The 22,144-nt window shown below is 40.6% G+C and overlaps 4 protein-coding genes across 5 annotated transcripts; 2 read left to right on the top strand and 2 right to left on the bottom strand.

Moving 5' to 3' along the window:
• Positions 1 to 2,538: 2,538 nt before the first annotated feature.
• Positions 2,539 to 5,554, top strand: LOC122641369 (protein SINE1-like). The gene is made up of 3 exons (XM_043834579.1): positions 2,539 to 2,575; positions 2,934 to 4,279; positions 4,844 to 5,554. The coding sequence occupies exons 2-3, from the start codon at positions 2,942 to 2,944 to the stop codon at positions 5,324 to 5,326; spliced, it is 1,821 nt and encodes a 606-aa protein (XP_043690514.1). The 5' UTR covers positions 2,539 to 2,575; positions 2,934 to 2,941; the 3' UTR covers positions 5,327 to 5,554.
• Positions 5,555 to 6,790: 1,236 nt separating this feature from the next.
• Positions 6,791 to 8,556, bottom strand: LOC122642865 (photosynthetic NDH subunit of subcomplex B 2, chloroplastic). Its single transcript, XM_043836468.1, has 3 exons — positions 8,050 to 8,556; positions 7,535 to 7,975; positions 6,791 to 6,996 (listed from the first exon to the last, which is right to left on the bottom strand). Exons 1-3 carry the CDS (start codon positions 8,485 to 8,487, stop codon positions 6,802 to 6,804), a joined length of 1,074 nt encoding a protein of 357 aa, XP_043692403.1. The 5' UTR covers positions 8,488 to 8,556; the 3' UTR covers positions 6,791 to 6,801.
• Positions 8,557 to 15,248: 6,692 nt separating this feature from the next.
• On the top strand, positions 15,249 to 16,538 carry LOC122642191 (uncharacterized mitochondrial protein AtMg00810-like). Its single transcript, XM_043835620.1, has one exon. It carries the CDS (start codon positions 15,249 to 15,251, stop codon positions 16,536 to 16,538), a length of 1,290 nt encoding a protein of 429 aa, XP_043691555.1.
• A 448-nt stretch (positions 16,539 to 16,986) lies between these two features.
• On the bottom strand, positions 16,987 to 21,337 carry LOC122642648 (glucan endo-1,3-beta-glucosidase 8-like). 2 transcript variants are annotated; one of them, XM_043836184.1, is made up of 3 exons: positions 20,848 to 21,337; positions 20,428 to 20,817; positions 16,987 to 18,212 (listed from the first exon to the last, which is right to left on the bottom strand). In XM_043836184.1, exons 2-3 carry the CDS (start codon positions 20,760 to 20,762, stop codon positions 17,108 to 17,110), a joined length of 1,440 nt encoding a protein of 479 aa, XP_043692119.1. In that variant the 5' UTR covers positions 20,763 to 20,817; positions 20,848 to 21,337; the 3' UTR covers positions 16,987 to 17,107. The 2 variants fall into 2 exon arrangements, with proteins under 2 accessions (XP_043692119.1, XP_043692120.1); XM_043836185.1 differs by having other exon boundaries at positions 20,428 to 21,337.
• Positions 21,338 to 22,144: the final 807 nt, after the last annotated feature.

Raw genomic sequence — 22,144 nt, 5'->3', positions numbered from 1 at the left:
TACACGACCAAGCAATGATCTCTTGGCCATAGATTTAATAATTGAAATTTAATGTGAAAATTAATATAAGGCAAGAGAACGCTAATTAGTCTTGTAGCGCTTGCACTAGGGCGGGGGCCAATAAGAGCATGTGCAAGAGCATTTAAGTGAATGAGGGGTTTTTTAGTTCATTGGGGGCTGAACGATCATTTTACATTACGGTCCTATATTTAGGTGCAGGAACCACGCGATCGATTAACATTGTTTTTCCTAGGGGTGTCAACTGGTCGGGTTTGATCGGGCCTAGCTGGGCCTCATGATGCTAAAAGCCTGCATCGTGACCTCTCATTTAAGTTTTTGGGCCGGGCCTGGTCGGGCTCGGTTGGGCTAGGTTGGTTTTGGGCTATGATCGGTCCATAATTGGGCTGTGGTTATGTTTAACTCTAAACGGGCCTTAATCAGGCTCTAAACGGTGTAGCCACATAGGGTTAGAGAAAAAAAAAAAAAAAAAATGAGAAGCACCATTCAAGTTGTCCATTTCGACCCATTTCAGCTCGATCAAGTCAATTTTGAATATAATGGGCTTATTAAAATGAGATACAATAGGTGGACTGTGGAGTAAGGTGCTTATTAAAATAAGATACAATGTGTGAACCATTCAAGCTGTCCATTTCGACTCATTTCATTTTGAATATAATGGGCTTACTTTCTTTGATTTAAATACCAATTATGAAATAAAACTTCTCTTACTCAAGCAATTTTCATTTTACAGAATATGATGAGAAGAAAACAACATGTAACAAGATTAGACACAACCACACAGGGGAGACCGGGAGAGGGAATATGAGGGGAATTTTAAAGTTAAAGGGTCGGGCTAGGTCGGGTTGTAACCGGTCGGGCTAGATCGGTCCGGTCAGGTGCTTGACGGGGTAAAACCCCACATCGGGACCGCCCGCTTACTAAATGTGTCGGGCCGGGCTTTAGTTGGGCGAGCTCAATCGGTTCTACCGGGCCGGGCCTGGAATTGACACCCCTAGTTTTTCCCATTAATATATGACTAATTTAAATCATACCCTTCCTACTTATATTTTCCAAGTCATCATTCCATAATGCAAAATAGTTGGTTGGATTTTTCTAAAAAAGAGAAAAAGGTGGTTGGACCTAGGTTTTTAAAATCAAGATCAGATCAATTAATTTAGATTAAAATCTAACAGAGGCTAATGCGGATCCCATTCTAAAATTTTGGTCAGGGAACCTTGGCTGATTCTAACCGAATCGTCATTGGAATGGAAAAGACAAATCCGCACTTTGGATGCTCTGTTCCATAATAGCCTAATAGGAATCTTTGTAAGGACATTGTCTCAAGCCAATCTTGATGGTCCACATTCCTGCGCCTCAATTTCCTTCCAGTGTAAGGCTGAGGCCAACTCTGTCTCTTTCCACCTTCTAGCAATAAGGATTTTTCAATGCAATTCCACCATTGCCCTTCCTTTTTTAAGATTTTCACCCTCTCTCCCTTCGGCTCCCACTAGATGAGGTTACACAACAAAGGCGAAAGATTGGCTTGAACAACCTTCGCCGAACCTAATCCGTCGAAAATAGTTAGAACATCTCCGAAACTTGATCAGAAAATTCCTTCATCAGTTTGCAAAAACCAAAGCCCTTTGTAAAATCCTAGAAATGGTAAACAAATGATACCTTGAAGTGAGTTACTGCTAAGAGTGTCAATTGGTCGATTTGATCTGGTTTTTGACTGGATTGAATCAGTTTCGGTCTAATATTGGGTCAAATTGAAACTAAACGATCAAACTGAAATCATTGATCCAATTCGATTTGTGGTCACATATTTTTTTGGGTCAAGGGTGCTTACATACAAATATGTCAAAAACATTAATATTTTGTGGGCAAGAGAACACTAACCTATTGTATAACCCTGCACTAGTGCGAGGGCCAATAAAAGTGTGCACAAAAGCATTGGTTTGTTTGAAATTTTTTGATTTCAGTGGGAACTGAGCGATCATTTCATATGCTCCAATGTCTCGTGTAAGAACAACGCGACCAGTTAACGTTCTTTTTCCCGTTTCCTATTTGTTTGGATATATTTTTGGTTTTTATCGAGCTGGGGGAAGTCTGGTGGACTTTATTTACTTACGGTATACCAAAATGTCTTTTAATTTGTTCATGAGGGGTAGTTTCGTCTCATTAGTTTTTGGTCAAAGGGTAGTTTAGTCTCGTAATGAAGCCAATTGAGGGGACGGCGGGGGAATTTCGGAAAAAGATTTTCGAATTTCATCGCAAGCAGCTTTTAAGGAAGGTAGTAAAAGATCGTGAAGAGTAATGACAAAAACAGGGAATTGGTATGAACGATGATTCTCTCTGTATCAATCGATCTCCCGAGTTTCTGTAGACTGGTAGTGAGAAAAAACCCTTAGCGCCGTTTTAACCTTCTTTTCTTGGAATTTGGATTCTCTACCATTTCGACGGATTTGAAGCTTCTCTGCCCTCCCAATCTTCCTGATCGGGCAAATTTCTCGCTTTCAATTCGGCACCAGTGTCACTCAGATATAGAACAGAGCTTCCCTCGTTTCTCAATCAGGTATTCTTGCATCGATCTCTTGCCTCTATGGTTCTTAGATCATCTAGAATCTTAAATTTGGGAAACGTTTTAAACTGCTTTTACTTTTATTCCTCTAGAATAGTAGTAGAATGCAGCCTTTTCTTTTCAAGCACTGATTTACTGTCTCGGGCTATTTTCTTTGATTCAATTTATCATTTTGAAGCTAGCCCAGGTTGGGATAATCATCTTATGAACTTCCCAAAAGTTATCCAGGGCTATATTATTGGATTTATTGAAAAAAAAGGGGAACCATTATATTTCTTCCATCTTCTGTTTTTATTGTTGGATGTATGATTTCAGTATTTCGAGTGGATTACAGGCTTCTTTGTCGTTTCAGACTTGAGAATGGGTAGAAATCTCAGCCCAGTTCTCCAGCGAGAACTGGCGAACCTTGACAAAGATGCAGATAGCCGAAAATCAGCTATGAAAGCACTAAAATCGTACGTGAAGGATCTGGACAAAAAGGCTATTCCACTCTTTCTTGCACAGGTTTCTGAAACCAAGGGACCTGGTTCATCATCTGGGGAATGCACCATTTCCCTCTATGAAGTTCTTGCCCGTGTACATGGCCCTAATATTGTTCCCCAGATTGATAACATCATGTCCACCATCATCAACACCATGGCTTCCAGTTCAGGATCCTTCCCTCTCCAGCAAGCATGTTCAAAGGTAGTTCCTGCTATAGCTCGATACGGGATTGACCCACTGACTCCAGAAGACAAGAAAAGGATGATAATCCACTCCCTCTGTAAGCCTCTTTCAGATTCTCTATTGGGTTCCCAAGAAGGCCTTGCTTCGGGAGCTGCATTGTGTCTGAAGGCTCTTGTTGATGCTGACAACTGGCGGTTTGCATCCGATGAAATTGTTAATGAGGTTTGTCTTAGAGTTGCCGGGGGATTAGAGGAAAAACCCACTCAGACAAATTCTCACATGGGGTTGGCTATGGCTTTGGCAAAGCATAACAGCCTAATTTTCGAGGCCTACGCAAGGTCACTAATACGATCTGGACTACGTATTCTGGATGCTGGTGTTTTGGATGGAAATTCTCAAAAGCGATTGTCTGCCATTCAGATGGTGAATTTCTTAATGAAATGTGTAGACCCTCGGAGTATTTTCACAGAACTGGGGGCAGTAATTAAAGAGATGGAAAAATGCCTCTCTGATCAGATGGCTTTTGTGAGTGGGGCAGCTTTTGAAGCATTACAGACTGCCAAGATAATAGTCGCAGATAAAGGTTCAAGATTTGAGAGGGATTCAGGTTCAATCACAGGATCAAATTTTGGTAGGAGGAGAGATCATGGCAGGCGGATAAATTCATGGAATTCAAGAGATCCATCTCCTATTTCTGCATCACCAGAATCACAAACTGTTGATTCTTTCGTTGAGTATGATTCTTTGGTTGAATCGCCAGTATCAACTGGGCAAGTGTCATGTAACTTGGATCATGGAGGTAGGTGTGTCAACAGGAGACTCTGGAAGAATGAGAATGGGAGAGTGGATTTGTCACTCAAAGATAATTTGTTTTCAGAAGTGGGTATGGGTAGTAACACATCACACACTTTTGTGGAGGGCTTTGGGGATGGTGAAATAAGCAACAATGGAGTTCAATCAGGGGAATTCTCAGGGTTTTTGCAGGAAAGTCCTAGCAATGGCGTAACACGTAGCACCACTCCCAGTCCACAGGTAAAACCCCTTTCATCCCTTCTCTTCCCCCCCCCCCCCCACACACACACACACAGACACACAAAAGTACACATGCATAATGGAGTACCGTGGTGAGCCCAAGGTGCTCACATTGGATACTAAACCCCAAGATTTCAATGGTGAAAGTAGGCCTCTATCATCCACCATTGGATCCAGGATCCAAGGGTGTTAAATTTTGACCTTGGACCAGCGGTATAAGGGTGATCCTTTAGGGCCTGGTTGACCTCACCATTAAAGATATTCATTTCACTGGATAATCTCTGCTATGATCACTCCATTTAGAAGCTCTTGGTTTAAGGATAGCACCATGGTTTAGATACAAAATAATTGGGATAGCTATTTACTGTCATGCTTTGGTTACTCTATTAAGTTTATTATTATTATTTTCAAATATCAGTTGAATCTCAAGGATGATCTAAACTGTGTAAATCTGACTTTATTCAGTGTAGGAACCAAGGTTCAGCTTCTACTGTTTTATGTATTCATGTGTTACTAATAGAAAACATAACCCTGCCCCCCTTTCTACTCCTTTTCAATCTTCAGAGGCCATTCTCTCAACTCAACATTGATGGTATAAAGATCTTCACAACTCCGAGGAAGCTTGTTCGTTCTCTTCAGGATCCAAATGATGTAAATTCTGACTTTTCTGAGAAGCAAACCATAAGGTTTAGAAGCCCAGCCTTGAACCAATCACAATGGATCCCAAGAAGGAAATTAGAACGGAATGCCATATCATATGATCTAAAATTTGACGTTGAAGGTACCAACAATGTGTCTAAGACTGGGGAGTGGATGCAAATTGACTCTGAATCAGTGTCATCAACAGATGATGTTCTCACCAACGCTGCACAAGTCTATGACACGGTGAGCACTGAAGATAAAACTGAAGCCAAAAGTATAAAAAAGAGAAGTTTTACGACGGTTGCTCTTAATTTGATTTGTTGCCTCTTCATCCTTCTTGCAATTTCCATTTCAGTCATGTGGACTGGTACTCTGGAGGAAGGATCTAATCTTGTTCCAACCTGATTCCAGATTTCTGTAAGAGAATCTGTAATCAATTTTACATGGCCTAGTTATGATTAACAGTAACAAATTTCTCTGAACAAATATATCCATTAGGGAAAGCTTGTCTAATCTTTATGTACCGTCAGATTTGTAGGTCTAACCTAATGAAAATATTTATTTCTTTTCATACTTGATGTTTATTTTTCTTTCGTATATGGAGAAAATCACAGCAGACCAAATACTTCTTTGCGAAACCTTAGATTATCTATTTTGCCATCCATTAAGGGAAAACTTTCAACATTTTAGTTTGTGGTTATTCGTTAGCTTTAAGTTATCTGGTTAATTGGAGCCGTGGACTGCAGTAGGTTAGGCTAGTAGCATATAACTTGTATGAAATATGGTGCTTGCTTGGGGAAGGCATAGGAACCATGGTACTGGCATTGCGTTGACAAGTCTTTTGCGTTGGATCAGAGTTTGAATATGTTTTAGGCAAAAGGTTGTTTGCATGACCTGGCTCCTAGGTGACCCACGTAGTTGCGTCATGTGGGAGGATGATGTGGCAATTCTGACAATTGGATAGATAAAGCATGGTATGGGTTGGTTATATGTCAAATTTCAGTGCTTTGTTTAATCATATACCTTCCATGTATTGGCATCTACCTTCTAGGTAGTCCATATGTTAATGCAATCTTTTAAAGCTTTTTTTGCCATGTGGCCAGCTCATTTGGGCTGAAATTTGACATATGAGCACAACTTTGGGTTCCACCTGTCCACAAAATTTGGATCTCATTGGTGTCGTGATGTGACTCATATTTGGGTTGTAGGGGGAACCTTTATAGGCCATCCCGGAAATTGTAGCTCTATTTTATTATTTGCACCTTTCTTTCACTAGTTTATTTCTCATTTGAATTGCTTGTGGTAGGCTAAGCTAATCGGTCTCATCTTCAGTCATTTTTCATTTTAAAATACAAAGAAAATGATAATGATTGCCCAAATTAAAATTGATTATGGGCTTATCTCTGTAAGTTCTCCCCCCCCCCCCCCTTTTTGGACATTTCTTGCTCATACAAGTTTTTTGAGTATTCAAGTGAGTAGTGCTTTAAAAATGTATCAACCATTCTTTCTCTTTGCTAATTAAACATGCTCAAAGCCAACAAGTAGAGAGAGTTTATTCCTCTTAAATTGGTTAGTTTTATATGCTAAAGCCTAATGATCAAAGGAAAGAGGTGGACAGTGCCAGTATGAGGTCTCTAGTTAAATCAAAGATTCCTTCCTGGAAGAGGAGGTGAAAATATGTTAATCAGTTCTTTATGTGTTTGATATGGGAACATAAAAATATAATTACATTGCATCAACAATTCAACTTCACACAACTCTAGATAGGATATGAAATGCACTCTTCTCCAACAAAAAAGGGAAAGAAAAAAGGTGTGTGTGTGTCTGTGGGGGGGGGGGGGGGAGCTCAAAAAAAATTTAATCTACTCATGAAAGATCAATTACAAATTGTCATGCTCAATAACCAGTGCTCCTCTCCAACCTTCACCAGGGTTCACGACCACAGGTACTAGCATTGAAGCAGGGCCAGTGCAGATGAAATAGTCATTTCCATACTTCTGAGATAAAGAACCAGGGCTTGATATGTATATGTCATCATAGCCCATCCTTATGAACCTGAATTCAAGCCCCTTACCCTGAAGGGTGACAGGGAAAAGGAAGGGAGGGGGGGGGGGGTTGTACATGGTTAGATCAAATTATCCCATAATCAACTTTTTACTTTTTATATATATATGATAACGAAAAATTGAAAATAATGACATTCAGCTTTTCATTTTGTATATCAAATGCTTGAACAGGTAAAATGAGTTTCAGAAAAGGTCATATGGAGATTCTTATGGGAGAATATGAGGAAGACACAAGATCTATTAGATTTGAAACAGAAAAACTTAGAATTGCATTATTCAATTTGTATGAAAAAAAAACACAGAACATTGCTAGATCATTTAAGGTATAAGATATCATCACCCAAAATGTTTTGGGAAAGAAAACATCTAGTTACCTCAAGTTTTTAGCAAATAAAACAAGTTGGCCTAACAGCTTCAGTACAATTAGGAACACAAACTTTTAAAGAAATTTATATACATCCTGCATGCACTGTTATATCTCATGAAATGACATCCTTTGCCTCAATAGATAAATAAATTTGATTTGACAAAAGAAACCTGATAATACCTGATCAATGGTTTCATATTTGGAGGGTGGGGTGTTATAAATTCTCTTCAATCTTTCAGTTGGAGGAGCTGTGTATACCCTGCTGATTTTGTTGCTCAATATGGTAAACACCTGGTCTTCTACTGTCCATGAAGCTAGTTTATCCTGAGTTTCAGAATCAAAAGAGAACCAGCCTGCGGGTTCGGGTTTCATTGCTTCAGAGGGAGACAAGATTTCAAAGCTCGAAGGCAATGGTGGGTGGCTACAGTAAGAGCAGCCTCTGAGCCCTTGGATTGCTGTCCCTCCTCTGTTTTTAAATTTGAAATGGGTTAAAATTGCACTGGTTAAATTGACAGCCTTGCGGCCATTGTTCTTTACCACAACTGCAGTTGCCATGCTCAGAGGATAGAGTGAGACAATGTAGTTTATCTCAAGAGCTCCACAGGTGCAGCTCAATTCAACCTGCAGCAACAGCAAGAACATATCAAACAAGCAACCTAAGAAAATCTACAGGAAAACAATTAGAAAGCAGTTACCTGAAGAGCATCAATGGAGTCAGAATCAACATCCTTCACGACCCATTCTGAAGTAAACAACGGTGAGGATGAGGGCTTTGAAGTTGAAGTGGAGGGTTGGGATACTTGGTTGAGGACGAGACCAATCCCCCCTTTAATGGAATTGGAACCTCCAGGGAGTGTGTAGAGAACCTCCTCGAATCCATCATCTTTCCAGTAAACCTTGGGCTTGTAGGAGGTGACAAGGCCATCTGGAATACGAACGCTGAGGGAGCTGCCATTTCTGACGGTCAGTTCGACGACCGGAACATCACCTGATTCTGTGAACTTGATCCCTTTCCGGCCGAAATTCTGATTGAGAGTAACAGCTGGGCTTGTTTCTGTTACCAGGGATGAAGATGATGCTCTGATTAAATTGAGTTTTGGTTTGGGGAGAGAGAAAGGAAGAAGAGAAGCCATTGGCAGTGGCTTGGACTATTCGTCTATTCTATTCTATTCTGCTTTCTTCCACAGTCCACACACTGCTCTGTTCCCTGCTAAGCTAATCCTCTCATGATACTTTTTCTTGAGGAGATTGTAAAACTCATACTGCCACGTGTCAGTGACCCATTCCCCCACACAGAAAACGGATTTACCGAATCTGAACTCTTTTCTTACCCTAAAAAAAAACAAAAATCTGAACTCTCGTCACATCTAGGGTTTATAAACTCGGAATCAGGATCTGGATCTGGATCGGTCTGGCCGATGTAGAATTGGCCTGTATCAGTCCCAGAATTAGTATATTTTAAGCATCTAGGGATTTTTTTGTACAATATCGATGGGAGCCAAATGGAAGGGGGGAATTGAGACTGGTCTCGGCTGATATTCACCGATCTAATCTGATTTTTAAAATCTTGACCACATCAGAGCAAACCTACTCCTGCGGTGAACCACTGCTTGACGAAAGATACAGAGGTGAAAAGAATGATTTGCAAATAAAACCATTGAGTTAGAAATAACAATGTTTATATTAGACATAGGGTGGAGACGGTGACCATCCCATTCACTAAGGAACGGGAGAGGGTATTTTGGAATATACTAAAACTCTAGGATTCAAAACTCAATATTTATTTTGGGGGGTAAACACAAAACTCAATCACGTACGTACTTATGTATTTAATTTCTTTATAATAAAATATAATAATTTTTAAAGCTCTATATTGCCACATCGCCACATCAAACCCTGCTAAACGCAAGACCTTTTTTTATTGCCACATCTCCAACACAGATTTTAAAATTGTCACCAAAAAAAAAAAAAAAAAAAAAATAGAGATCTTCAAATTTGACACTAATACCATGGGCATGGGAATTAATTGTACACAAAATTTGTCCCCTACAAATCAGCAACTTGTTAGATATTAAGTCTGACCACGTAACATCTATGGTTGGATAAGCATTTGGACAGGCTCCCTTGAAAATTTCAATTTAAAGAATTATAGATTAAAAAAAATGAGTCCTTATTTTTCTTTTTGATGTTTTGCTATAATTCTGAATATTTCTTATTGAGTTATTCATTTATCAAATTATTCACAAAGATTATTTGGTAAGTATTTTAAATTTAGACGTCAAATTATTTGTTAGTCTGTTGTTAGTTATTAATGTGAAAGAACCATTTTACTCTTGTACTAAACCATTAGAATTTACAATACTATTCTTCCTTAATCTTCAACATTGGTCAAGGGTAGTTTAGGGATTTAAATTTATTTAACTGGCTGACATCATCACTTAACAACATAAAACTAACGGTAAAGACTAATTTGTCATATTGGGGTCTAAACCAGGGGGTGATGTCAGTTTTTTCAAAAACCAAGGGATGATCTGAGTTTCGTTTGAAACCCAGGGGGTGACATTTAATTTACCCTAAAAAAAATTCTTCAAACCTTTAAAAAATTATCAAAATGGAGGTTGAAGTCTTTATGCTTGAAATTTTAAGAAATATTTGTGAATTTATTAGCTATGGTTAAGAAAACTAGTTTTTGGTTAAGTCATTGGATGTCAACCAATGTTTTGAAACAGATACAAAGCTGGATCATTCAAGCCCAATCAAATGTTTTAGAAATCCTAATAAAAATTTGGGGTAAAGAACACTACTTGGTCAAATGACCCGGGTGGCTACTGCACCTAGACACAAAAGCTTGCGAATTACTACGTTGCCCCCATGGAAAGGCCAAAATCCTATTCAGGGCAAATGCTTGTGCATACATTCTCATTGGCCAGCGCACACATGCAAGTTTTAGAGGTTCAGGCAGCGATCATTTTCCCAAAATTTAATACTGGGAGAGGGATCTACATCACTACATGTTGTTCGCTTATATTGGCATCTCACAACCAAACCAATATGGAAGAGCCTCATATTTAATGAGAAGAGAAAAAAGGGGAAAAGGAGAGAGACAAGAGGAAGCGCCTCCAATGTCCTCACAAGAACTCGACACTTGTCTTCTTTTTCCTACTTCCATATAACAATGAGCCTGATCAACCATTGGGAGGGTTTGCACAAAGTGTGGATCCCAGATCTTTTCAGGACCCACATTTTTTTATGGTAAAAAACAAAATATATTACTAAGGGACTGAAAAATATATAATATTTTTAGACTGAGCGTGTCTGGCAAGATTAAAAGCTAAGGCTATACAAAATGAGTCTCCTTGTTTATCAAAACATATATCTTGGGATATATCAGAAATATAAACTAAGTCCTTTATAACATGCCTAGGCCAAGGAGAACTGGTTAGAGATGGAAGAACAACAGTGATCTGTTGATTTGAACACCACACTCCTTTAATCTTCAATCCCATACTAGAGGCATGATCTAGGCCTGTTCGGATACTAATCAGTTCTGGTTCCATGCATATAGGTAGTAGCTGTACATGTCCTGCAACAAAAAAGGTAAGCTTGCCCTCTATCAAAAAGATGCAGGACCATCCTGTCAAACTTAATCCAGGTATATAGTATCCACATGTGGTAGAATGGGATCCACTGATAGAACGTCAACAAATGGTTCCCTCAATGAGCTAGTGAGTAATTACAGGCACCCCAGAAAAGCAAGTAATAAGTTTCTTTCTCCCTTCCAGGATTTGATCCAATATGGATTTAAAACAGGGAAGAGGGTTGGGCACGCCGCCAGCTTTCCTGGAGCTAGTGCCTGTGACCAATGGAGAGAGTAGGATGGGGAGGGGAGGGGCAGACTCAGGTGCGTGCCCAGCCTTTACCCGTAAAATAGATATCAAATTATATCAGCATCAATTCTCCAGTACACTTCTAACAAAGTGTGAACTGAAAAGGGATCTAATGGCAGGATATGGTCACATTCTTGACAGTCTAAACACTCAGAGATGGTCTGTGAAAACCATGATACCAAATAGAAATCAAATAGTCCAGGAATGTAAACGATAAGCCTATATCCAACTCAGCCTTATCTACAACAGTCACAAGATCAAAGTCTAACCAGGTCGTTGCATGTGATAAGAAGATAAGCAAGGATCAAACTGTTACATATGATAACAGCCCAAGCATTACCGAAGATACTGTGGATATCTCCACAGTGTTTGAGTCATCGCCTAACTCTCCTAATCTCCAAGATCATACTAAGAGAAGTTCTAGATTGATACAACAACCTTGTACTTATCTTTGTAAATCCATATTTCCTAACCCTCTTCATCTATATAAAGAGAGGATTAGTGAAGAATTACAGCAGTGAAAATATTAGTTGTGTGGATGTAGGTTTTGAGAAACCGAACCACGTTAAAAATCTGTGTTCCTTTCTTCTTATCTTCTCTATCTCCTTCTTTAACTTCAACATGGTATCATCCGACCAGGGCTCCTTGGGATCTACCAAAACCTACCCGACCTTGGAACAGGGCCTTCTACTCTACCTCTGTTTCCCTCCCTTAGCCATGCAATTGCTATTAAGCTGAGCGACACTAACTACCTGCTGCGGCGATCTCAGTTCATTCCCCTCCTACGAGGATATGATCTCTATGGCATGGTTACAAGCACAACACCATGCCCTTCTGAATATCTCACACCAGTGGCCGCTGCGTCTCCAACGGATCCACCCACGATCAACCCTGCCTACCAAAACTGGCAGCGTCAAGACCAACTTCTCATGAGCTGGTTGATTTCCTCCTTAACAGAATCTGTCCATGCTCAAGTCGTTGGCTGCAACACCTCTCATGAGGTTTGGCGTACTCTTGAAAGCTCTTACAACAATATCTCCAATGCACGTGTGCTGCAACTTCGGTTTCAGCTTCAAAATACCAAGCGTGGTTCTTCAACTATTCAAGAGTATCTCCTACGGATCAAGAGTGTCACTGATCTCCTTGCTGCTGCAGGGAAACCCATCACTGATGAAGACCTATGTCTCTATACACTCGGTGGCCTCGGATCTGAGTATTCGGCATTCGTCACATCGATTACCACCCGTCGAGAACCACTGTCCTATACTGACCTGCGTGGTATGCTTCTCACACAGGAAATCCGAATGCTTGATGAACAGTCTTCGACTGAGTTGACTGTCACAGCCAACACCGTCACCACTACTACTGAATCTCGTGGTGGCCGCACCAACCGTGGCACCAATGGTCCACGCACTGGCCGTGGTAATTATCGTGGTGGCCGAAATGGTCGTAACAACAATCGAACTGGATACCAACGATATCCTAACCAAGGTATGAATCAACAGGCTACTCAACCTCATAATCCTGCTCCAAATGTTTGTCAAATTTGTAACAGGGCTGGTCATAAGGCTCTCGATTGTCGCAATCTCTTCAATCATGCATACCAACCACCTCAAGACAATGTGCTACCTGCTGCCAATCTGGTCGATTATAATCATACTACACCAGCACCCAATAATGTCTGGTATCCTGATTCGGGAGCAACGAACCACATCACTGCTAATATGGATAACCTGGCTATATCCACTGATTACACTGGCCAAGATCAGGTCCAAGTAGGCAATGGTTCAGGTTTGGAAATTTTACATACTGGATCATCTAATTTTTATTCCTCTGATAAGAACTTTGTTCTTCCAAATATTCTACATGTGCCTACAATTACTCGCAATTTATTATCGGTATCTCAATTTACAAAGGATAATAATGTTATGTTTGAATTTCACCCTGATCGTTTCTATGTAAAGGATCGTTACACGGGGAGATGTCTTCTCCAGGGAATCAGTAAGGATGGGCTATACCAGCTGGCTATGAATAAAGGTGCTCCAACAGTCCATGGACAAGCCCCACGGGCTCTAATTGGTGAACGCACATCCCTACATCAGTGGCACAATCTATTGGGGCATCCAGCCCTTAGTATTGTTCGTCAGCTTACTAGTAGCTTTCATTTACCATTAAATTCACAGCAAGGTTTTAATGTTTGTAATGCTTGTCAGCAAGGCAAAAGTCATAAATTACCTTTTTATTCCTCATCCCATCGTTCTACTGGCCCATTAGACTTACTATATTCTGATGTTTGGGGGCCGTCTCCAATTTCATCATCCGATGGACATCGTTATTATGTGCATTTTATTGATGATTTTAGCAAATTTATATGGTTGTTTCCCCTCACTAGTAAGTCAGATGTACTTCCTGTTTTTATCAGATTCAAGGTTCTTGTTGAGAATTTGTTTGACAGGAAACTCAAGCGTCTACATAGTGATTGGGGTGGGGAATACCGCTCTGTTTCCAAATACTTGGAAAATAATGGCATTGAACATCGAGTATCTTGCCCGCATACTCATGAACAGAATGGATCTGCTGAAAGAAGACATCGTCACATCGTTGAGACGGGACTAGCCTTAATGTCCCATGCAGGTGTTCCTAAATCATATTGGCACCATGCTTTTGCTACAGCAGTTTTCTTAATTAATCGGCTTCCAACTCCCATCCTTGGCAATGTTTGTCCTCTATTTAAATTGTTTGGCACTCAACCAGACTACATGACATTACGGGTTTTTGGAACAGCTTGTTACCCATTACTAAGGCCTTTTAACAAGCATAAACTTGATTACAGATCTGAGCTGCATGTTTTTCTTGGATACAGTCGCAAGCATAGGGGCTATAATTGTCTAAACATGCGCACAAAGCGCATTATCATTTCCAGACATGTGGTCTTTGATGAAGACCGGTTCCCATTCCTTGAGGCTGCCGCACGGTTACCATCCACTGATCCCTTATTAAATCCTTCCATTCTTGGCCCACCACCAGTTCTCTCTTGGTCCCACCCACCATCAAATCCTCCACCAACTACCCCAATTTCACCCCTCTCTCAATCTCTACCTCTACTTCCACCAAATCTCCAACTACATTCTCCATCAAACCCCCCACAGGCCCAATCGCCTCCACAAAATCCCACACCGGCCCAATCAACTTCCCCCACCACCCCCCACGCTCATTCTCCTCAATCCACCTCCCCACCGGTTCAACCCACATCACCATCTGTTTCACCATCAATTCCACCACCGCCTCTATCATCAAATCCAAACCCACCCTCTACCACCACTTCTCTCCATCCCATGGTAACCCGGACAAGAGATGGTACACGCCGTGCCAAGATTCTTCTTACTACCAAACAACCTATACCCATTTCACTATTAACCGAATCGGCGGCTCAAGCCTTGGAACCCACCTGTTATACCACTGCCTCTAAAAATCCACATTGGCGTACAGCCATGGATACTGAGTTTAATGCCTTACTCAAGAACGGTACTTGGACCCTTGTCCCTCCACAGCCTCAAATGAATGTCGTTGGGTGTAGATGGGTCTTCCGCATCAAAAGACTGGCAGATGGATCTATTGAGCGCTATAAAGCTCGTTTAGTGGCAAAGGGGTTCCATCAGCAGGAGGGACTGGATTATTCAGAGACATTCAGTCCTGTCGTCAAACCCACAACCATTCGCCTTGTGTTGTCCTTGGCTATATCTAAGGGATGGATAGTACGACAGCTTGATGTTCAAAATGCATTTTTGCATGGAATCCTTCGAGAAGAGGTGTACATGACTCAACCTCCAGGATACACTGATTTGCAGTTCCCGAATCATGTGTGTCGTCTTCATAAGTCTCTCTATGGCCTTAAGCAGGCTCCAAGGGCCTGGTTTGATTGATTAAGTGAGTTCCTCACTGCGTTCGGCTTTCTTGGGTCTAAAACAGATACATCTCTCTTCATCTATAACACTGCTGAAATTACAATGTATCTTTTGGTATATGTAGACAATATTGTCCTCACTGGCAACAATTCACAGTTCATCAGCCACTTCCTTGGTCAACTAGCCAAGACATTTGCCATTAAAGATCTAGGCAATCTTCATTATTTCTTGGGCATCAATGTTCAGAACAGTTCAACCGGACTCATGCTCTCTCAACGGCAATATATTTTGGACCTCCAAGATCGCACTCACATGATTGGTTGCAAACCTATATCCACATCCATGTCACCATCTCAGTCACTGTCACGGCTAGGAGGTACCCCGATGGATGACCCTACTCTTTATCGTAGTGTGGTTGGAGGTCTTCAATATGCGACCTTGACAAGGCCTGATATATCATTCGCCGTCAACAAAGTGTGTCAGTTCATGCACCGTCCTTGTACTGAACATTGGGCAGCAGTAAAACGAATTTTGCGATATTTGAAATCAACCATTGATCATGGGCTTTATCTTCACCGCCAGCCCACGTTACAGCTTTCTGCTTACTCTGATGCCGACTGGGCTGGTTGCCCTGATGACAGGAAATCCACAGGTGGCTTTGCTATCTATCACGGCACAAATCTAATTTCCTGGAGTTCTCGCAAACAAGCAACTGTGGCCCATTCAAGCACAGAATCAGAATATAGGGCTATCGCTAATGCTGCGGCGGAAATCACCTGGCTTCAATCACTCTTAAAAGAACTCGGTATGTACATGGCTCAAGCGCCAATGCTGTGGTGTGACAATGTTGGTGCCACCTACTTAACGGCTAATCCGGTGTTTCATGCTCGTACAAAACATGTGGAAATCGACTTCCACTTTGTACGTGACAAGGTTGCAAAGGGTGACCTCGACGTTAGGTTTATATCAACCAAGGATCAAATTGCAAACATCTTTACAAAGGCTCTCGCCAGTAAACGATACACTCATCTTCTATCCAAGCTCAAGGTTCAGCCCACCTTGCACTTGAGGGGGCGTGTAAACGATAAGCCTATATCCAACTCAGCCTTATCTACAACAGTCACAAGATCAAAGTCTAGCCAGGTCGTTGCATGTGATAAGAAGATAAGCAAGGATCAAACTGTTACATATGATAACAGCCCAAGCATTACCGAAGATACTGTGGATATCTCCACAGTGTTTGAGTCATCGCCTAACTCTCCTAATCTCCAAGATCATACTAAGAGAAGTTCTAGATCGATACAACAACCTTGTACTTATCTTTGTAAATCCATATTTCCTAACCCTCTTCATCTATATAAAGAGAGGATTAGTGAAGAATTACAGCAGTGAAAATATTAGTTGTGTGGATGTAGGTTTTGAGAAACCGAACCACGTTAAAAATCTGTGTTCCTTTCTTCTTATCTTCTCTATCTCCTTCTTTAACTTCAACAAGGAAGAACCAAGAACATAGATCAGATTACTATATAACTAAAACTACTCCTTAGCAAGTGGTTTGACTGTGTAGAAATCACATTACTAGGTCTAACGTTAGCACTGAAGATGCTCATTGCATCTCTGTCTAGCAGGTTTAATTTATGCCAAGATTTATCACAAATTTCATCTATGTACAGTGAAAGGATCTAACTTGGTTGGACAATAAAAAGTTAAGATAGCTAATTTCCCTTCTCTTACATTGAGCTTTGGCTTCTTTATTATACCTTAGAAGCTGCCTCAACTCATCACCACTCAGATGGCTATTGGTCAACAAAAAACCCACAATATGGAACAGGAACCCAGGTTAAAGAACAACAATATTTTATTGAATAGTTAAAAGAAATAGACACATATATAAAAAGTCCACTAAAAAAATAACAAAGCTAAATAAATATTAGAAAAAGGTACATATATCTACAGAACCATCACCAAGCCAAAAAAAGCATGGGCACTAATATGAATGACAACACAACTGCTGAAGGTCTGAGGGAGGAAGTGAATGATACAATTTGAATGATGAAATTGCATGTACCCTGTGAGGCATTCTGTGTGGTCATCATGGCCAGACCCTGGAAATTACAGCTCAAAGGTTGCTGATTCTGAACTTGGAAATACATGTTAAATGCATATGAAACATTACCTTGAGCATCCAAGGCATTACATGATGAACCATAACCAAGTGCAGTGCAATCAGAAAAGGTACAAGCATAATTGATGTTATCTCCAAGTTTGCTCAGGTCCTTGGCATTTGGATTAAACACACACCAGCGCTGAGGTAAATATTGCACATCCACTGCTGCCGCTAGAAGCTTGTTTTGGCCCTGGCCTGAGAAATCCATTGGGAACTTGGGCTGCCCATCATATCTAAAGATTCCCCAATGACGCTCAAAGTTCCCAGGAGCAATGCTCTTGGCATCCTCATCAATGAGTCCAAACAAGTAAACTTCTATATACCCAGGTCGCAATGGAGTACCTTGATTGGCAGCAAGTTTTTTCAAGAGCCCATTGTAAAACCTCTGGGCATAAAGCATATTTGCATTCTTGTCTCCATCTGTGGGCCAACCAACCTCCCCAACCAAGATGGGCATGTCCCCATACCCAATTCCCTTCAGAGCCGAAACCAATGTATCAAAGTTTGCATCGAAGACATTGGTGTATGAAACCCCATTATCATTTATAGGGTTACTCGTCCCATCAAAGAACGCAAAGTCAACAGGGAAATCTGGATTGGCATAGAGACTTAAGAAAGGATAGATGTTGACAGTGAAGGGAGCATTGTTCTTACTGAGGAACTGGACAATTTCAGTCATCAGTCCACTGATGTCAGGCCGGAACCTTCCAGCAGATGGGTAAGGATTGCTATCAGGTGAGTTGTAGACATCAGCATTCAAGGGTACAGTGGCCTTTATGGTGTCACCAACCCCAGCATCATTGAGTGCATTCTGAATGTTCTGAAGGGCAGGAAAGGTGATATTTGTAAACGAGTTGTTATACGACGAAAGGAAAGGCTCGTTCCCAACTGCTACATATCTGCCAGTACACAAAAAAGAAAACCATGATCATAAGCACCAGTTATCCACTAAGTATCAAGGGTGCCACTTAGGGGTGATAGATCCCATGAAGAGAAGAAAGTAGCAAGACGTTAGAGGGCCACACACTAGGTGTGAGAATCTTTTCGTCTAGGTGCAAGAGACGTCTTCTAAGACCTATCCGCATACCCATTAATGGTCTCATGCCTCATGAAGAATAGACTGTCAGTAGAAATTTGAAAGTTCTTTCCCCGATAACAGAAAAATCACCAATTACAGATCAAATCAAGAGATTTTTTAAAGCGTTGACTGAAAGTGAAGGATAGAACTTGCTTCTTGAAATAAATTCAGAAGCTCTTTAAAACACGAAACAAGAACTTTCTTCTTGTTAGATTTAGTCAAGTATTGAGTAATTGAAATGCCATTCTTCTCTAACTTCCTTTCTTCTGAATAATTTTTTAACTGCAGTGAACTCTAAAAAAAGACAAAGCTCCTTGAGCTATGAAGAGGAGGGACAGAAAGGGAAACGAGAGTCACGATTGCATCCATTTTCTAATTCTTCCTTTATTTACCCCACTCCCTTTCCAGTTTTTATTACATCAAGTTTAAATAAACACATCCCTCAAATATCAAGCAACAAATCCAAAATGAAATGACATATAAGGGTAAGCATCCACAATATCAATTCATGAGATGCCTCCTTTGAAGCTTGTGATAAAATTCTATAGTCGACAAAAGCATGGACTAGGATAGAATCCTGTCTCCACACCTTCCCTGCCTTTGAACAAAAAAAAATGGTTTTTTTTTTTTTTTTGAGAAGATTCTTGCATGCTAAGTTGGTACTCAGAACTGCTTGAAACCCATCTTTACCTATTAACTACCAACCTCTGACCCAAAACTCATTCTCCATCAACACCCCCTCCCCCATGTTGCACGTGCCCCAAAGAAAACAAATTTTATTTATAAAAAGATTGATTCAGGTAAAGAGTGTGTGTGTGTGAGAGAGAGAGAGAGAGAGAGAGGATACAGAAAGAAGCAGCATTAAATGCCAGTACAAGAATGGCAACAAGAGTTGCAATCAGTAAGCAATTAAGTGATTAAACACAATATTTATTTATTTATTTTATAATTTTTTGCAAGGGACAGGTACCTCACTATCATAGAACTTGTGAATACTGTACAGCTAGAAGTTCAACTGGTCAGCCCAGAAACAACACCAGTCGAAACACAGCTACCAAATTTTCTTTGAAAGTCACTACCCACTGGTTGCCTATGAAAAGCTTGGTTGGACCATCAGCTGGGAATAACATGAGTCATTGGCACTGGGTCAGTCATTTAGTTTCGGATGGTTTTCTCTTGGCAAGTATCCACAGGCCTCAGTGTCAAAAACTTTCAAATTGCAGAATCTTCACTCACAGGTCTAAAAGTCTATTCACGGTTCTATGTAAGGACTGCAGTTTTGAAAACTTTCAGACAGAAGGAGCTTCATTCTCTAGTCCAAATAGTATAGCACTCTGCTCTATGTATTAACCGTGAACCAACTTTGGAAACAGCCTTTCCTGTGAAGGAGCCATAGTTATCAAGGCGGGAAGGCGACCATGGCATTTTAGATGGGCAAAAAGCAAGGCGCTCACCTAGGCATCCAAGGTGACCAAGGAGTCTGGACGCGGCGACGCCTTGATAACTATGAAAGGAGGGGGTAAGGCTGCGTACATTTGCCCCTCCCACACCCTGCAGTAGCGGGAGCATCATGCACTGGGATGCTCTTTTATAGATCAGCAGGTAATGAATTGAAAGTTGAAAGTTTAAACTACTTGTCTATCCATATAATCTGAATTTCTATGGCTTTTTATACGATGATAACTCTGTCCAGAATCATATTTCAAAATTCTATTGCCTGATTTCTTCTTAAATGAAGTTTTCATATAGCCAGCCAAAGAGGCACATTAAATGTACCTCTTTGAAAGTATGCCTGGCATATGGAATCCAAGCTATGCCTTCTATACACAAAAACTTTGCGAAAAAAACTAGAGCACAATAAAATGACTTCACAAGTAAAAGCCATAATTTTTATCAGCTGCAGCATCATGAGCCAAATAAGGCCCAAATTTTATCCAATCAGAGAAGCAGTTATCAAGACACATTAAGTTCCTCCGAATTCAAGAAAGGGAGAAAGAAATTAGAAGGAAAAGAAAGGAATAAAGTAGAAAGCTTACTTTATGTTCACTCCTCCATTGAAGTTATACCGAGTGACATTTCTCCTGACCCACTGCTTGGCCTTGCTGTAGTCGTTCATATCGGCAAGCATGTTATTTGGGATGGCGACCATCACTTCAATCGTACTTCCAGCCAAAGAACTCAGAGTAGATTGGTCAGCATCGAACAGCTTCACTTTCTCAAAACCATTGTCTTTCAACATCTGAGCTACAACGTCAGGAGGCAATTGATGTGTTGCCATCGTTCCCCAGTTGACTCCAAGACCAACAACATGAACAGAATCCAATAGCAGACAAACAGAGAAAACCCAATATGGAAACCAGATCCTGGTCATTTTTTCTATTAGCACAGAAGATTTAGTATACAAAAGCTGGATTTGCAGAGATGGGATGGAAGAAATCAACTAGAGGAAGATGGGCTTAACAGAAATAGCTAAGGAAATTATCAGCCCACAAGATGCAGTATACAAAATCCTAGTTTTACAGTGATGGGAAGCAAAATATTGACTAACCAAAGATGGTTGTTCTATAAGGGGCACAGCTGAGGACTTTATACTTCACTGAAGTGGAGTTAAAAAGTAACGATTTTTGGCTGGTGGGTTTGTCCGATCTCCAAAAATCCAGCTACCTATCCGAAAAAAATGAGGTTGTGGAGTAAGGCTTTCTGATACACACAGGTGAAACGGGAAAGCAAATGGGGAAAAATTATTAAAAATCAAAAGGCGAATGGGAGAAAAAGGAAAGAAAAGGTAGGAGAATCGAAAAAGGGAAAACAAGGATGAAAATGAACTACCGGCCAACTAGGGTTGTGGAAACAGAGTTGAAGCTTATTGAGACAAAAAGAAGAAATCAATAGAGTGCTAATAAAAACTCAGTTTTTCAATAGAAACGCGTCAATGCTTATTCAAATGGAGAAGGAAGAGCGCTAAGAAAAACAAAGGCACCATTCAAGACAACCCACCTCCGAAAACGATAATAAAAATCGAGTTCGGCACTTCGGCTACTGGGTTTTTCACTGTGGACCAGGACGAATCTAAAAACTCGCCAACAAACGAAGAAAAGAATAAACCCGAAAGCACAAAGGAAGAACTGAATCAGTAATGAGAGAGCTGGTCTCTTGGTAAATGAATTTCTATTACAAAAACAAAAGGAGAAAAGATTGGTAACCTAAAACCAGAAACAATTTCCGAGCCTCCAAAATGGGAATTGTCGTTAGGGTACACAATTTCACGAGGAGTCGAGACTGTGTGTGAGGTTGAAAATCAGAAGAAAAAAACAATTAAGGTAGCAAAGGTATACTTTTAATTATCTTTTTCAGTTTCCCTTTCTGTATCAACCTTTCGTTTCAGTGATGTGGAAAGTGGGACTGATCACTGAAGAGAGAGAGAGAGAGTATCTTTTTGAAAATAATTAAAAGAGTTAAAATACAACACAAATTGGTACAAATTGGTTATTGGTTCTTGGTTCTTGGTTCTTGGTTCTTTCTTTATTAAGGAAAACGAGAAAAACGAATTGGGAAATAGAGAAATTTGAAAGGAACCATGGAAAGCAGGGGAAGTCGCAGCTTTCAAACATAGAGCCTCTCCTCCTCCACGAACGATGATGGTAAGACTCTGTGAGATGAGGTGCGGCACACGTGCCCACATCTAAGAGCGCCCACATGGTTTTGCCGTTGCACATGAGTGATGTGTTGAATATATGGGTCAGGCTGTGATGC

This window comes from Telopea speciosissima, chromosome 10, assembly GCF_018873765.1.
Source record: "Telopea speciosissima isolate NSW1024214 ecotype Mountain lineage chromosome 10, Tspe_v1, whole genome shotgun sequence".
In the NCBI taxonomy this organism is placed as follows: domain Eukaryota; kingdom Viridiplantae; phylum Streptophyta; class Magnoliopsida; order Proteales; family Proteaceae; genus Telopea; species Telopea speciosissima.
The sequence above is the reverse complement of the archived record's forward strand: the minus strand, read 5'-3'. Positions and strand labels throughout refer to the sequence as shown.

What these genes read in the sequence shown, in the direction of transcription:
- LOC122641369 (XM_043834579.1), top strand. Translation starts at nt 2,942, where the DNA reads ATGGGTAGAAATCTCAGCCCAGTTCTCCAGCGAGAACTGGCGAACCTT. An exon ending in GCACCACTCCCAGTCCACAG is followed by an intron (nt 4,280 to 4,843) that starts GTAAAACCCCTT and finishes TTCAATCTTCAG; the next exon opens with AGGCCATTCTCTCAACTCAA.
- LOC122642865 (XM_043836468.1), bottom strand. Translation starts at nt 8,487, where the DNA reads ATGGCTTCTCTTCTTCCTTTCTCTCTCCCCAAACCAAAACTCAATTTA. An exon ending in ACTCCATTGATGCTCTTCAG is followed by an intron (nt 7,976 to 8,049) that starts GTAACTGCTTTC and finishes CTGTTGCTGCAG; the next exon opens with GTTGAATTGAGCTGCACCTG. An exon ending in AATATGAAACCATTGATCAG is followed by an intron (nt 6,997 to 7,534) that starts GTATTATCAGGT and finishes GTCACCCTTCAG; the next exon opens with GGTAAGGGGCTTGAATTCAG.
- LOC122642191 (XM_043835620.1), top strand. Translation starts at nt 15,249, where the DNA reads ATGTATCTTTTGGTATATGTAGACAATATTGTCCTCACTGGCAACAAT.
- LOC122642648 (XM_043836185.1), bottom strand. Translation starts at nt 20,762, where the DNA reads ATGACCAGGATCTGGTTTCCATATTGGGTTTTCTCTGTTTGTCTGCTA. An exon ending in AATGGAGGAGTGAACATAAA is followed by an intron (nt 18,213 to 20,427) that starts GTAAGCTTTCTA and finishes GTGTACTGGCAG; the next exon opens with ATATGTAGCAGTTGGGAACG.